The following is a 14,959-nucleotide window of genomic DNA, read 5'->3' on the forward strand; positions in this document are numbered from 1 at the left end:
TGCGACAGTTCTTGGAACGTGCTTTGCTCTTGCTCTGCAAGTGCCTCTTAGTAGTTCATCTTAGTTGTTTAGTCTGTCATTAAAGTTTTCACAATTCATTGTTGTTTATCTAGCAGTTGATAGTTGTTAGTGGTTAAGTGTAGAACTTGTACATAGTTTTAGGTCCAGGGCTCGCTTCACACACCCCCGGGGCATCTGGTGGGGCATGCCTGGACCCCAAGGCTTCAAGCCCTGCGAGAAGTGCCAGAAGCCCATGCCCCGTGGTGACACCCGCAGAGCTTTCCTCAGGTGCCTTGGCAACGCTCATCAGTCTGAGGCTAGTAAGATCTGCAAAGGCTTCAAGCCGTGCACTAAACAAGGGAGGGAGTCCTGTCTCAAGATCATCTTAATGGAAGCGGCACTGCATCTGGGACCAATTCGGCACTAGTGACCAAAGCGCACCGGCTTTGGTGCGGGGACACCTAGCCACTTGTGAGCCTCTCCGGCGCCACACAGGCCTCAGCACCAGACTCAGTCTCCGGTGCCATGGAAGAGGAAGGGGTCCATCTGGGGCACATCTCCTTCGAAGCGTGCACCCTTCGTATGCCCCCTAGCAAGGCACATGGCACCAGCAAGCTCGGTACCCAGACCATTGCAGTCAGGTCAACACCGCTCTAGCTCATGCAGAGATCCGAGTCCAGCAGTGGATTTCCTGGAGCCCTCCACTCTGGATTCTTTTGAAGTGGCAAGGGACTTAATTGAGTTAACATTGACCCCAACTGTGGCACTGGGTCCAGATAAAGAACGGGATGCCAGACAGCACCTTGAACTCCAGCACCAGAGACAGGAAAGCATCACTGCCACCCGCCGCCACCATCCACCTCGACACTGGTACCGGGTACGGCATCGCCCCTGGTGTCAGCACTGCCCCCGCCCCCACCTCTACTCAAGCAAAACTTATAGTGCTTTATCATTTAATGTTTTTCTTTTTCAGAAATATTCAGACACGTTCTGTTGCTAAATAATTTGACGGAAGATGTTAGTGTTTACTTGCTGTGTCTAAAAATTAAATTAACTACCCGTGAAACAAGTCTACTTTAAAACAGTAACTTTTGCTGAAAAGGTTACTGCTGGCTTGTAGCAATCACCTTGATTATTTAAGCACCCTATCATCAGTTACTGTGTTGTAATTTTAAAGATGACAAAAATGTCAGGGAGAGTGTGTATTAGATATTCATTGTATTTTATTGTTGAAACGCCCTTCTGAAGTCAATGTATTTTTGGATTCTAGATGGTCCATAAATCATTTAACCCTAGTCTAATTTTAAAGATACTTTGATTATTCCTTTTATTATAGAAAATTATTCTAAATCCCCCTAACTTTCCTATCTCCCTTCACTATCTCTTAAGCAGAAACCACTCTCTGTGCAGCCACATGCAAACTCCATATAGAATTCAAGTTTTTCTTTTTTGCTCAGAAATTCTTAGGGTTTTTTATTCTTTTTGGATGAGTCATTAGTCCTCCCTAGTAGTTTGATACTTATATAATAAAGTATATATGTTCAGTAGAATGAACTCAGAAAGATGGGCACAGTAGTTTCAAAATTAAATGGTTGATAACAGTATCTGTGAAACAGATATTCTGTTCTGCAGTTTAAACCACAAACCTTCCCTGGATAGAAGGCGCTTCTTACAATAAAAGTATGTCATCTAGTTATAGCCATGTCAGTCCCAGGATATTGGAGCGAGAAAAGATGGGCAAAGTAATATCTTTTATTGAACTAACTCAGATTATCTTTCCCGGACTTGAGGAAGAGATTTATATGACTTGAAAGCTTGTCTCTCTCACAAACAGAAGTTGGTCCAATAAAAGATATTACCACAGTTTAACAGTTAATTATTTGACACTGACAAATGTCAGAAGAAACCTCCACAAAAAGGAGAGCTGAAATAATTAAATTAAATCTGTATCTGGGTCTTGGTCTGGTTCCTTCATTCCAAAGCTCTTCCTATCTAGGCTGTAGCCATTGGTTTGTGTCTCATCTACCTAAGAGCCTCTCATGCAGGTAGGGTCTAATTAGTACTTCAGATATACTGACATTTGTTCTTCATCAGCAGTATCAGGCAGTTATGTGATCATTATGTCCTTTTAGATCATAGACTGTTCCAGGAGGTTTTTCCCCTATTAGCTAAAATCTTTCCGTTTAAATGCTGCGAGCCTACCTTCTTTGTAAGGAGGAAAATAAGGACAGTTTTAGAGAACAGAAATAAATAAATCAAGAGAAGTAAAAGATGGAAAATTCTTGCGGCGATTTAAACAATATATGTAGTTGGGAAATGTTGAATTGTGTACATAGCTCATGATGTTACAGATTTGTTTTGGTATAATGAGATGATAAAGAGTGCTATTCAGGATCATATGGAGACAGCTTATGTTTGAATTGGAACAACTAGCCATGTAAAAGATGCAGAACTATTTTTTCTGCAGAGAATATTGGGTCCCAGAAATCATTTTTTGATTGCTTAGGCTATATAGACATGTACACACATCAGAAGCTGGAAGCCTGCTAAATAGCCGGTGAGGCCAATGGATGATGGAAATGCTAAAGGAGCACTGAAGGATAGCAAGGCCATTGTGGAGAAACTAAATGAATTTTTTGCATCGGTCTTCATGGCTGAGGATGTGAGGGAGATTCCTAAACATGAGCCATTCTTTGTAGGTGACAGGTCTGGGGAATTGTCCCAGATTAAGGTTTCATTAGAAGAATATTGGAACAAATTGATTAACTTAACAGTAACAAGTCACAAGGACCAGATGGCATTCACCCAAGAGTGCTGAAGGAACTCAAATGTGAAATTGCAGAACTACTAACTGTGGCATGTAATCTGTCTCTTAAATCAGCTTCTGTACCAAATAACTGAAGGATAGCTAATGTGATGCTACGTTTTACAAAGTGCACCAGAGATAATCCTGGAAATTACAGGCCCGTAAACCTAAATTCATTACCAGGCAACTGTATGAAACTATAGTAAAGAACAGAATGGTCAGACACATAGATAAACATAATTTGTTGGGAAGAGTCCATGTGGTTTCTGTAAAAAGGGAAAGCATGCCTCACGAATCTAATAGAATTCTTTGAGGGCAGTAAACAAGCATGTGGACAAAAGGAGTCCAGTGGATATAGTGAACTTTGATTTTTTCTGGAAGCCTATGACAAAGTCCCTCACCAAGCACTCTTAAGCAAGCTGTCATGGGATAAGAAGGAAGGTGTTTTCATGGACTGGTCGCTGGTTAAAAGTTATGAAACAAAGGATAGGAATAAATGATACAGTTTCAGAATGAAGAGAGGTTAACAGTGGTGTCACCCAGGGATCTGTTCTGGGACCAGTCATACTCAACGTTTTCATAAATTATCTGGAGAAAGGGATAAACTGTGAGGTGGCAAAATTTTCAGATGATATAAAACTACTCAAGGTAGTAAAGACCAAAGCAGACTGTGAACAGCTTCGAAAGGATCTCTTAGAACAGGGTGAGTAGGAAGGGAAATGGCTTCATTGCGGATACTTCTCTAAAAATATCCACTCAATGTGCAGCAAAAGTCAAAAAAGCAAACAGAATGTTGGGAATCATTAAGAAAGATGATAAAACGGAAAATATCATCTTGCCTCTGTATAAATCCATGTTATGCCCACATCTTGAATACCGCATGCAACTGTGGCTATTCCATCTCAAAAAAGTACTTTGGAAAAGGTTCAGAAAGGGCAGCAAAAATTATTAGGGGTATGGAATGACCAGGAGGGGGATATAATTGAGGTCTATAAAATCGTTACTGGTGAGGAGAAAATAAATAATAAAGATTCTTGCACGGGATTGTCCTCAACGGGTTTGTCTCCATCTTGGTGGGCTCAGTGTATTTAGAATCACAATATGTGGCTTTTGCATTGGCTGTGACACCATGGATGCCTGAAAAAGATGGATGTCATGTACCAGTCCACACCAGGCCTCCAGCGTCACAAGCAGCATGATCCTATCTTTTCAATTGACAACATGCCCATCAGCTCAGTCAGGAAATTCTGTTGGCTAGATAGCATCATTTCCAGCAATGCCATGTTGGGTGATGTCATCATTCAGACTGGCATTTGGCAGGTTCACCCACAGGCTAAGGGGGAATGTCCCTTAGGATCAAAATAAACAGCTGCTGCACTTATACTTCCCCCACTCCTCTATGGCTGCAAAACATGGACATTTTATTGACACCACAGCAAATAGCTGGAGAGGTTCCAGCTTCACTGCCTAAGACCCATTTGTAACATCAAATGGGAGACTAGAATCCCCCACACTGAAGTCCTTGAGAGGTGCCAAATCCTTGGCATTAAAAACATGGACATTTGGACTGTATGGAGCTTCCCTGTATTCTGAAAGCAGTGCTATATAACTTGCTGAGCACAGGAACCTGCTCGAAGGGTTGACGCATTCCAATGGCATTGGAACAATTTTTAAAGTGAGAGTGCAGAGAGCTATTGAGCCAAACTATAAACCTGTCTATAGTGGAATCCACTTCAAGCCAGGTGGTATGGAAACCCTCTGATTTCCAGGACTCGTCCTTAGATATAAAGACACATTGAAGGGCAATCTCAGAGCATGCAAGATAGACATTAAAATCTTTACACTAGATAGACCTAGGTGGAGAGTTCTGTGCTATGAGGCGATGCTCACTTGAGGACTAGTGTGTAAAGCCAATGTTTCAAACTCTGTTCCCAACAGCAATTTGCAAGTAATTCAGCCACATTCGCAAATCCAGGACTGGACTTGCTTCCCAAGTGAGAAGCTTAAAAAAAATATTCAGAAATCAAGTAAATACTAGCTAAATCCATTCATGATAAGAGACAAGAACTCAGTCCTCTAATGTTAGAAGACCTGGTCCCAGAAAGCCCTACTTATCCTATATCCCGATCTAATACACAAGAACATTTAAATTAAGCCTTTCTTATACAGTCTTTGGGCTTGTCTACACTGAAAAGTTACATCAGTATAGCTATGTCTTCATGGGCGGCCAGTATGCTAGGCAGGGGAAGGCACTGCCTTCCCAAACTGCTAGCTTGGCCCCACCCACACTCCCCCCACTCCCCCTGAATGCTTAATAGAGGCATACTGGGGGCAGAGTGTTATTGGCCTCGAGTGCCCGCCCTCCCCATGCTCAGGGGCTAGGGAGGCTGGGGCCACCCTCCTTCCCAGTGCTGGGGGTAGTGCAGAGGCAAGGGCAGAGGCATAGTTAAGCCAATTTAATCTCCAGGATAGACAGCACTACCAACCCGGCAGCACCCCAGCTGCTCTGTCCCAGGCGTCCCCAAGAGCAGCTAGGGTGCTGCCGGGTTGGTCTCGCAGTGCCGAGGAGTGGCGCTACCAGACCAACCCGGCAGCACCCCAGCTGCTCTGCCGCAGCTGTCCCCAATTCAGCCGCTGCTAAAACTGACCAGCAGCGGCTGAATCGGGGACGTCTGGGACAGAGCTGGACTATCGGAAGGGGGGGCTATGAGAGGCCTGGGGTGGCATCCCCTCCCCTCACCCAGACCCCTCATAGCCCCCGCTTCCGATTGTCCGGCATATCTGATAATCCGGCACCCTCTGGGTCCTAAAGGTGCCGGATTATCGGAAATTTACTGTGTGTGTGTGTATATATATATAGAGAGAGAGAGAGGGAACTTGGGAAATGATACTTGTCATAAAATTAAGGGATGATCTAGCACCATTAGACTTATTTGCACATTTCTGTGGCAGGGAGACTTTATTTGCAGGGGGAGGGGGTCTCTTCTTCCGAAAGTATTAAGTCCTGATTATGAAAATGATCTCCTTTTCTCTCTATAGGTTTTGAGAGTCAAAATTAGGTCAGTTTAATCTGATTCGGTATTGCCAGTTCTCAGTATTTGATCGTGATTCTAACAATTTAGAGGGGTGGGGATTATTTACCCCTCTCATGAAAATATAGCAAAAGGCTGCCAACTCGTGAATTTTCCCATTTTCAAAATGGCCACTCCAGGCCATCCTCGCTATAAATCCAAGATACATTCCAAAAAACTTGAACGTAAAGCAGGGAAATTTTCCTGTGTCTGACTTCCATTTGTGCAAAAAAAAATTTTTTTGCGCAACTTAAGAGTGGGGAATGGGAGGATTTACAACACATCAGTTCCTACAAGTGTCAACAACTTTATGGCAGAACAGATGAATATTGGGGCAACTTATAGTGGGGACACGCTATACCTTCTTTTACTGTCAACATGTGTGTAATGACCTATGTGAAACCTTGCTGTGGATTGAATTAAAACCTTGTTTACCATGTGCAGAGGGTATCCTAGACCAGGCGAGGCAGTACAAGCTCTACCCACGCTCTGCTGCAGGCGTCCCCAGTTCAGCCGCTGCTGGAAACTCTTACTAGAGTTCCTGAAGTTCCTTCTTGTTGTTCCATAGTCCATGCTGGCTTGAGTGGCACTTGGGGTGGGTGGGGCTGGGGTGCTCAGGGCACTGGGATCATGCTGCCTGGCACTCCTGGGCTACAGGCCTGCCTGTGGGTGCTGTGGCCGCATCGTATGATGTTAGGGGTGTTCCGGCAGCCTAGGACTAATGTGTGAACATGGCCTGAAGATAGCTGAACAAAAATACTTTTAGGTGGCACACCTAAAACAAGTCCTAATAGCATTTGCCCAGAAACTAGCAGTAGGTGAGCAGAGAGTGACCATGTGTGGGAAGGAAGGGAGGTGGGAGAACACGCACAAACTGGGAACAGACAAATCAGATGCCAGACAGGGCAAGAGTGAATAGGGGGAACAAAAACAAGCACAGCTAGAGCACAGTATGACCATGGAAAAAAGAGGGAGAATGTTTGACTTTATTGGCTGGACAAGCTTGGGGATGTAAGCTAAGAAATGGCTCCTTTTGTTCTTGGCATCCCGTACATTTGGAGAAGCAGGACTTTGTACATTCTTGTAAATAAACAAGATTGCATACAAGAGAATTCCAGACTATTAATCTCTACTTCCAAATGGCACGTCCTAAGGAACCCAGAATTTGACTAGCCTCTTGAGTTGAAAAGGGGAATAAGTCTGAAGCCAACAAGATGGCTGCCATTTCCCTACAGTCAGTCTGCATATGGAAGTGAGGCTGCCCTTTATAAAGCTAGCTGCCACTAATGTTTGGAGTGCTGGATGAACCCTGAACTTTCTGCTGTGTTAATAAACAACTACATTAATACATATACACAAAATACATCATTTATAAAAACTTAATTTCTTTGGACAGAAACCAAAATGGTCTTACCATTTTGTAAAAAAATTTGGTATTTAAGCATAGAGCCCAGTGAAACTTGGGATTTCTTTTCCATAGGAAATTTCAATATGTTGAAATTTGAGTTCTGATTTGGAACAAAACCAACCCATTTTTCAAAATGTCCATGAACCGGAAATTTTAAAAAATCTTTTAGCTATGGTGTTTCCAAAAGGAAGGATGTTCTCTTGGAGCCTGATAACTGCTGACTGACACTGATCCGGATCATCTCAACTTCAGCTAGCAGGGCTGTTGGAATCTGCTGCTGCTCCAGCTGTGCAATGAGGGCTGTTCTGGGACCATAGACCCCTAGGCTGCCAGCCTACTGGGTCAGGTGACTCACCAAGCTACTGGAGTCTGACAGCATAGGGAGACAGCTGGCCTAGGATTCTGGAAGCTTTGGAGTCCACAGCCCCCAGGATAATTCATAAGGTGGGGCTGCCCCAGAGCAATAGAATCTGGAAGCCCAGAGTTCGCTACCCTGGAGCAGTCCACATGATCTGCATGCTTTCCATTTAAAGCACAAGCTTTTCAACATTTTTAGTTGCCAGCATATAAAAAACAGTACAGATTGCAATTTTATGTGCAAAATGAACACTGCCATAAAAGTAAGCCTCAAATAGCAAAGCTCAAACCTGTTCAAATGCAGTGCTCTTGCAGATCTAGTTAGGCAGATGGGGTGGATATGTTTCATAGGGACAACTGAACAATAAAGGAGTAATAAAACCCAACAAATGTGAAGCAGAAGGGAAGAATAATTTCACAGAATATTTATACAGAGATTCTGGCTCCTGTGTTAATAAGCAACTACATTAATACAGATACACAAAATATATAATTTGTAAAAACTTAATTTGTTTGGACAGAAAGCATCATGACTTGATATGAACATATTTCTAATATTTACAGTAAAAAAGCCCAGGAAAGCCAAGCACAATAAATATTTTAGTCCCATAATCTTGTAATTAACAGGACTATGATTACCTGCCAATTTGAGTTGAAAATTATAAAAACACAGATTATAGAGAGAACCACTGCATAATTTTCTTCTCTTATTAAGTTTTAAAGGAATTACATTTAACAATTAAAGGCTAGATAAGCAATTAATCACTGCAAACTGGTAGATTTAGGCCAGTTTTACTCTGGCCAGATTTAGCTATCTGTTTGTAGAGTCACTACAGCTGTTGAAAGCTGCCTTTTTTAAGGCTTATATATGACCTTTTCTGAGAGTAACAAGCTGAATCATTTAAGAGAAATATTCCAGGAACAGTGTCATTGAGTGCTGTAAAATAACATGCTCTAAACAGAGGTGCTACAGCATTCCAAGAAAAATTCATCTTAATTAACCATAAAATTGAAGTGAAAGCCAGTCAAATAATTTTGGGCTCAGTGTTGCTCCATTTGAAACAGATAGGAAAACTTGCATTGAGGCAGTGGGAGCAAGCCATTTGTGTGTAGTAAAATGTTAAATATATGAAATGTAAATAATAGATCTAATGAAATCTTGATATACTCCCATTATGCATATATCCCAGTGCTGTTTAGTGTTGAATGCAAGTGTCATTATAGAGAGAGAGAAACATATATTGGTTGGATTTCAAAATTTGTTGATAATCATTTTTTCTCTCTTCCAGTTTTAAACATTAAGTGTTAAACCCTCCTCCCTCATGTCAAGTAGCACTGACTGTAAGACCCCACTCTTACATATGTTTATGCCTGTGAGAAGTCCCATTAATATGCTTATGCAGAGTACTAGTTTGTACACTTTCTGGATACATTGATATTTAATTATTACTATACCAATTCAATTAGGAAAATAAATATGTAGGGTTTGGGGTTTTTTTACATTTTTTGTGACATTGTCTTCAGATGGTGTTAATCTCAGTATACGTTGAAAGTGGATTAGGAATTACTGTACTATAATTGGTTTAGTAAAAGATGTGTTTGTAAAGTAATTTAACACAAGAAGATTTCTGTTTAATCCATTCTTATGAGGTTGTATTAAGGCCTGTGGTCTATGCTTTTCTCTACACTTGTTGGATCCATTATAATTTTGAAAATTTTAAGCACAATGAGGGTTACATCTCAGTAAATTTCTTGAGGCAAGAATGAAGACCACAGTTTCTCAAAGCTTGCTGTTAGGATCTTGAGAGACAGATAAGAGATACTGACTTAGCTCCAGGAAAAGGTGTGCTATATCTTTCATATTGTCATTTGGCTTTGCTGAGGATAAACTCCCAAAGGAAGTAACATTTCAAGCACACTGAAGCACTGCAGGAGAGGAGAATAAGTAGCATGACTGAAAATGAGGAGGGAGCTGTTAATAACAGAAAAGAAATGTACTGCACATCCGAGGCGCGCACACAATACATATTACACACTAAAAGCCTTGTTACTAGCCCCTTGAGCCAGAATTTCCTGATGTTAAATACTAATGCAAAATGCATTAGTTCTTGAGAGTTAGTCCATTGGACTGCTAGGAGCTGTGGGTTAACAAAATCACTTCATTTATTTCTATTCCTGTCCCTTCCATGCATACACAATTCTAATGGATAAATAAAAAATCAACATTTTCCCTCCATTACAAGGCTCTCTCTGTTTTGGGCAGTTCCCAACCTCCGTCTGCTGAGATTACTTTTGTCATGAACAGGTGGAATGGTTGCCATGTTCCTTGTCCTCTTCTCTCCATGACCCTGCTCACTTGCTGCTGTATGTCCTTTCTTCTGGCTATTCTGTCTCACTACCATCCTCAGTCTGTTCTTTTCCTGCTCATCTTGATGGTTTAGTTGTTTCGCTTTTATACTTTTTATTTTACAATTTTAGCTCGCTGCTTTTAAAGCTCCTTCTCATCTCTTAAGTCCCATTCATCCAAAAGCTAACTGGGAGAGAAGAGAGGGGCGTGCCAGGAGTGGTTGTTGGCAGTTCTGTGGAGCTGAGCTGAGTATGTGCATGCATGGCTGACCTGAGGACTGCAGGAGCAGAGAAGACTGAACCAGGAGCTGCTTCCTAGACACAGTAGCATATCCCATGGCTAGTTGCTATAAGGCTCAGCAGAAGAGCAGGGAGGAAAAGCACATGGTTTTCAAAGAATTACCAATACTTTACGGCAACAGTATTTGCAGCAGGCACTTGTATTGGGTTGCTTTCTCTTTGCCCTTCCCCTCCCCTCCCCCTCCCTTCATACACACCTGAAACTAGTCTGGGCACTTGCCACTACATGAGGAAGCACTGCTTTAGAGCCAATGTTGCTCACTTTGGGTTTCAATTTGTCAAGCTTGGTATTCAGACAGTACTGGTGACTGAAAAATATGGATGGATTGAGTTGGGATTGGGGACTGATCTCACCTCAGAGCTTCTCCATGGATTTGTTTTCAACCTCAAATTCTGATTTATAGTCTGGCTACTACCATGTTGTTTGAATACCTTGGTCTGCAAAAATAGTTTTAACACAGGCTGATCATATTTAGTTACCTGGAGAAAAAACAGATATGAGTTTTGTGAAGTGATGAGCACACTGCATCAGAATTTCTCTGGGCTATGACAAAGTAAGATTGTAAAGTTTTAGAGGCAACGTGCCACGTAAAGCAATTAAAGTAGTTTAGAATTTTTTAGAAAGCTTTTAATACATTTCAGGCCAGAGATTTACAATATATTGCAATACCTCATGTATCTTTAGATGGTGTACTATAAACTAGTAGTACATGATCTTCATTTATCATAACATAAAATGCATTAGTCTGGATTTTGCAAAGATGTTGAATTAGTAAACCTTGTTTGCTAGACTTTCAAATGGCAGAACCTACTTTAGGGGGAGATTTAGCATTAAAATATGCCAAACTTCCAAAATGATAAAGAATAGGAAAGATTTTTGTGGTATATTTTATAACAGATCTTGAAAACTGCTATCTTGATGTGGAACTAGGTTCTGTCATAATTACCAAGCTGTTATGCAACATGAATCTTGCCTAACCCTTTTCCGTCTTTCAGACTCCCAGAAAATTATCAAAAATCGTCTTGCCTGTAAGACTTCTAATAAAAATGAAAAACGATGGTATTGGTGTGACATGGCTTAAAATCTGGGGATGGTAGGGAGAGGGGAAGCAAATGAAAAATGTCCATTCCGAAAATCTTGTTTGTTTCAGTTTCTTGGAAAGCATATTTGATGGCATGTATTCTGTGGCTCTATGGGGAATTTGGGTGTAGTATAGAAAATGTGAGTTCAAGGACAGTTATTCCTATTGTTGCTTCTAAATACATTAGTAGCTCTGACCATGAGTTGCTATGCCGCAGGAGATTTTCCTTCATCTTACATATAGGCAGATAGTGCTTTTCACAGCTAAAAATCTCAATCTATTATGAGATTTGATTTTTTTAAGCTAAGAGCTACTTATTAGTTTAATCGCAAAAAAAATGTGTTTAGATCCCACACTGCAGTTTAGCTAGATGCCATAATGATAAACACTAAAGGAAAAATATAGATAAGCATTTTGCCAGAGCTTATGAATCTTTTATGTAGTTGCTTTCCAAAGGCTGCTGTACAATTGTCTGCAACTCTTGCATAGTTGCCACAGTTTTCATCTGACTGAACTGTTACATGGACAAATAACAAATGAATCTCTTTGAATGAGGCTCCAATTAAACTCCTGTTTTGACATATTTGCTTTTTTTACTAACCAGTGCCAAGTATTTCTTTTTCATGGGTCATAATGAAAGCTGAGATGTGGTGCAAAGAAGTTAAACAAAGCTGTTTCAGCTCTCTGTTCTGTGGAAAATTAGGCAGTTGGCTGTGTGTTTCAAAGAGGAACTACAATTACCCTTGAATAAATATTTAGATAAAAGAAATAGTTGTATGTACTGAGAAACACTGGATCTAGGAATGGATAGGATATCCTAGAATGTTATGTTCCTGGTGGTTTATTATATATTTGTATCATTGCTGTAGAACAGTATACATTTTTTTTAAAGCCTTATAACATTAATTCCAAACTTTAGCCTTTGTGTTAGCAACTAATTTCTTGATACTTCATGAGAATTGCACTCTTAAATCACTTCTGGATCGCCTATTGGAAGATTTCTCTCCAGCTGTTGTATGTCTGTCTAGATCGTTTAATGATTAATTTTTAGTGTACTGGAATTCTGTCAAAATAGTATCTTCACAGTCTTTATTGCTCTAGCTTTCAAATATGAATGAATGATGAATGCAAATTTCTGTGAAGATTTAAGTGCCTCTTCGTAATAATTTCTTTTTAATTACAGAGCAAGGAGATTGCATTCCAGCTTCATGAAGATTTAATGAAAGTTTTAAATGAGCTTTATACGGTAAGCACATTTATTTAGCTTCTGTTGCAAGATTTGTACAAATCAATTTCTATACACTTTATTGTCCCTTCAGATGGTAATTGTTGGTGCTGAACTCCCTGGTTCTAAGTAGTAATAACAATCACTAAATACATGGTTTCCAGGGTTGCCATCACCAGCACCCCCCACTATAAAAATTGTTCCAGCATTCCTGATATTATCTCGCACCAATACAAATAACATAGTAGTTTTGTCTAGGCAAAGTCCAATCAGTTATTTTGCCTTTCAATATATTTTGCTGAGTTTTATACATTTCCTGAGCTAGAGAAATATGCTTAGTGCAGTTCATATCTTAGTTATCAGCTGAAATGTCCTGTTTTACATGCTCATTGAAGCATTTCCCAATCATTCATAATTTTTCTAACTATTGATCCTGAAAACACTCCTTCTTCGAGTGCTTGCTCATATCCATTGCACAGTAGATGTGCATGCTCATCACATGGACCAGTTCCGCAAGTTTTTTTCTTATAGTATCTACAGGGTAGCGATCCCAGGAGTGGTGGCTCTGTGCTTTCCCCCACCACCACAGTTCCTTCTTGCCCCCAGTGACAGTGTTGGAACCACTTCCCAGCTTGTTCACATCATTTATTTTAGTTTCTTGCAAAGAGTTATAGTTAGTTAGACCCCCTTAGTGTAGTTAGCCAGTCAGTCGTTGGTCCTGACTGGGACTTTTGCCCCACTTCAGGGCATGGCCAGTCTCCTGGGTTTAAGCCCTGCAACCACTGAAAACATCCTGTGCTCCCATCAGTGACCCACACAGCAGTTGCCTGCAGTGTCTGGGTGAAGGGCACATGAACCTTTGAATTCCCTGAATAAGGAGTAGGATTAAAGAATTAAAAACTTTACTGAAATTATGTATGGGGAAAGGTTTATAACCTGTAACATAATTGATTATTTTATAAAAAAGGGTTTTTAAAATTAAATGACTTTCCAGGATAAAAGTTGCTGTGCTCAAAGACGGATTGAAGATCTTCAAGGAGAAAAAGTGAGATAGGTATTAGCTGAAATACCTAGTAACTGCTTGTTTGAGGAACAGGTATTGTCAGTGCAAATAAATTATGTTTTAGTAGGATGTCTGTTGGTTGAGTTGCTCAGTAAGGACCATATCCTGTAATCCGTGGTGTCCAATACCATAGCCACTAGCCACATGTGGCTGTTTGGCCAGTTGACTGTAGCTAGTTCCCAATAGTAGTAGTATAGTGGCTACTGCTTCAGAACAGGTTAGACACCAAAGCGCCTTATTGATTTCAGTTTGGCTCCATGTGGCCTCAGGCATCTGCCCAAGTGTCTATCAGCAGGCTCTAACCCTTAACAGAGACTCCAGCTGGGAGGATCAGAAGCAGCCAAAGTAGGGACTTTTCATCCTTTAGACAGTCTAGAAAATCTTCCTGTGTCTCTCAGTGATTGGCTATTTACTCCACCCCTTCCCCTCTCTCCTCCATCTCCTCTGCTCACATTAGCTTCACTCAACTCCTGCTCCACCTCCCCCATCACCTGTGCCCCTCTGCATTTCCCTTCTGTTTAGCTGACCCCTCTAAAACCAAACCCACCCAAAACAAAATTAATCAAAATAATGGCACTAACATGATGTTTGCTGCCATCACATTGCTCACTATGCTTGTGTGTTCCAGGCTCCCCCACCCCTGATGTCTGTTTTGTCTGTTTAGATAATATTGTCTCTTGCACTCCCCCATCTGTTTCCATGTTTCCTCTTGTTTTACACTTAGATTATAAAATCTTTGCAACAAGTGTCTTCTTGTTCTGTGTTTGCACAGTGGGGCCCTAGCCTGTGACTGGTGCTCCTTGGTACTATGATAATAAAAATAATTAATAATAATTAATAATTCTAGCAAAACTTAAATAATTTGCTTATCTGCAAATTACCTGCTGGAGAACTTTAATTCTCTACGTGATTACTTTAAGATCATTGGCTGAACGCAAACTGTTAGTCTCAATCCAAAGGAAAGCTAGCTTTTGAATAACTCAATATAGTACCGCCCACTCCAACTATTTTAGCAGGGGTTCAGGCAAGCCTGGCCGCTCATATTTCCAGAATCCCAAACTCTTTATACAGCATAACTTCATTTAGCAAAAAGTTTTGAGGGACATTCAGAACTTTTTGATAAATGCGTTCTGTTGACTGGGGCTTCTCTATTGGAATCCCTGCTGATTTTTGTTCATAAATTTTTAAACGAAACCTTCTAAAACGTAGGCTTTACCTCATGTATCCGATTGCTAAGTAGCTGGTGCAAGGGGTAGTTGTTGAAATAAGTGCTATACCAGATGTTCTAACCTTTTTGTATT

The 14,959-nt window shown here is 40.8% G+C and overlaps 1 protein-coding gene across 2 annotated transcripts in view; it reads left to right on the forward strand.

Annotated features, from left to right (window-relative positions):
• SRGAP1 (SLIT-ROBO Rho GTPase activating protein 1) overlaps nt 1–14,959 on the forward strand; it is a 219,985-nt gene that overhangs the window by 117,201 nt on the left and 87,825 nt on the right. For both annotated transcript variants that reach the window (XM_006130209.3, XM_075930928.1), the window contains one exon: nt 12,554–12,616. In XM_006130209.3, the coding sequence (XP_006130271.2) occupies nt 12,554–12,616 (63 nt within the window). The remainder of the gene's footprint in view (nt 1–12,553; nt 12,617–14,959) is intronic.

The sequence above is a fragment of the Pelodiscus sinensis genome, chromosome 1, assembly GCF_049634645.1.
Source record: "Pelodiscus sinensis isolate JC-2024 chromosome 1, ASM4963464v1, whole genome shotgun sequence".
Classification (NCBI taxonomy): domain Eukaryota; kingdom Metazoa; phylum Chordata; order Testudines; family Trionychidae; genus Pelodiscus; species Pelodiscus sinensis.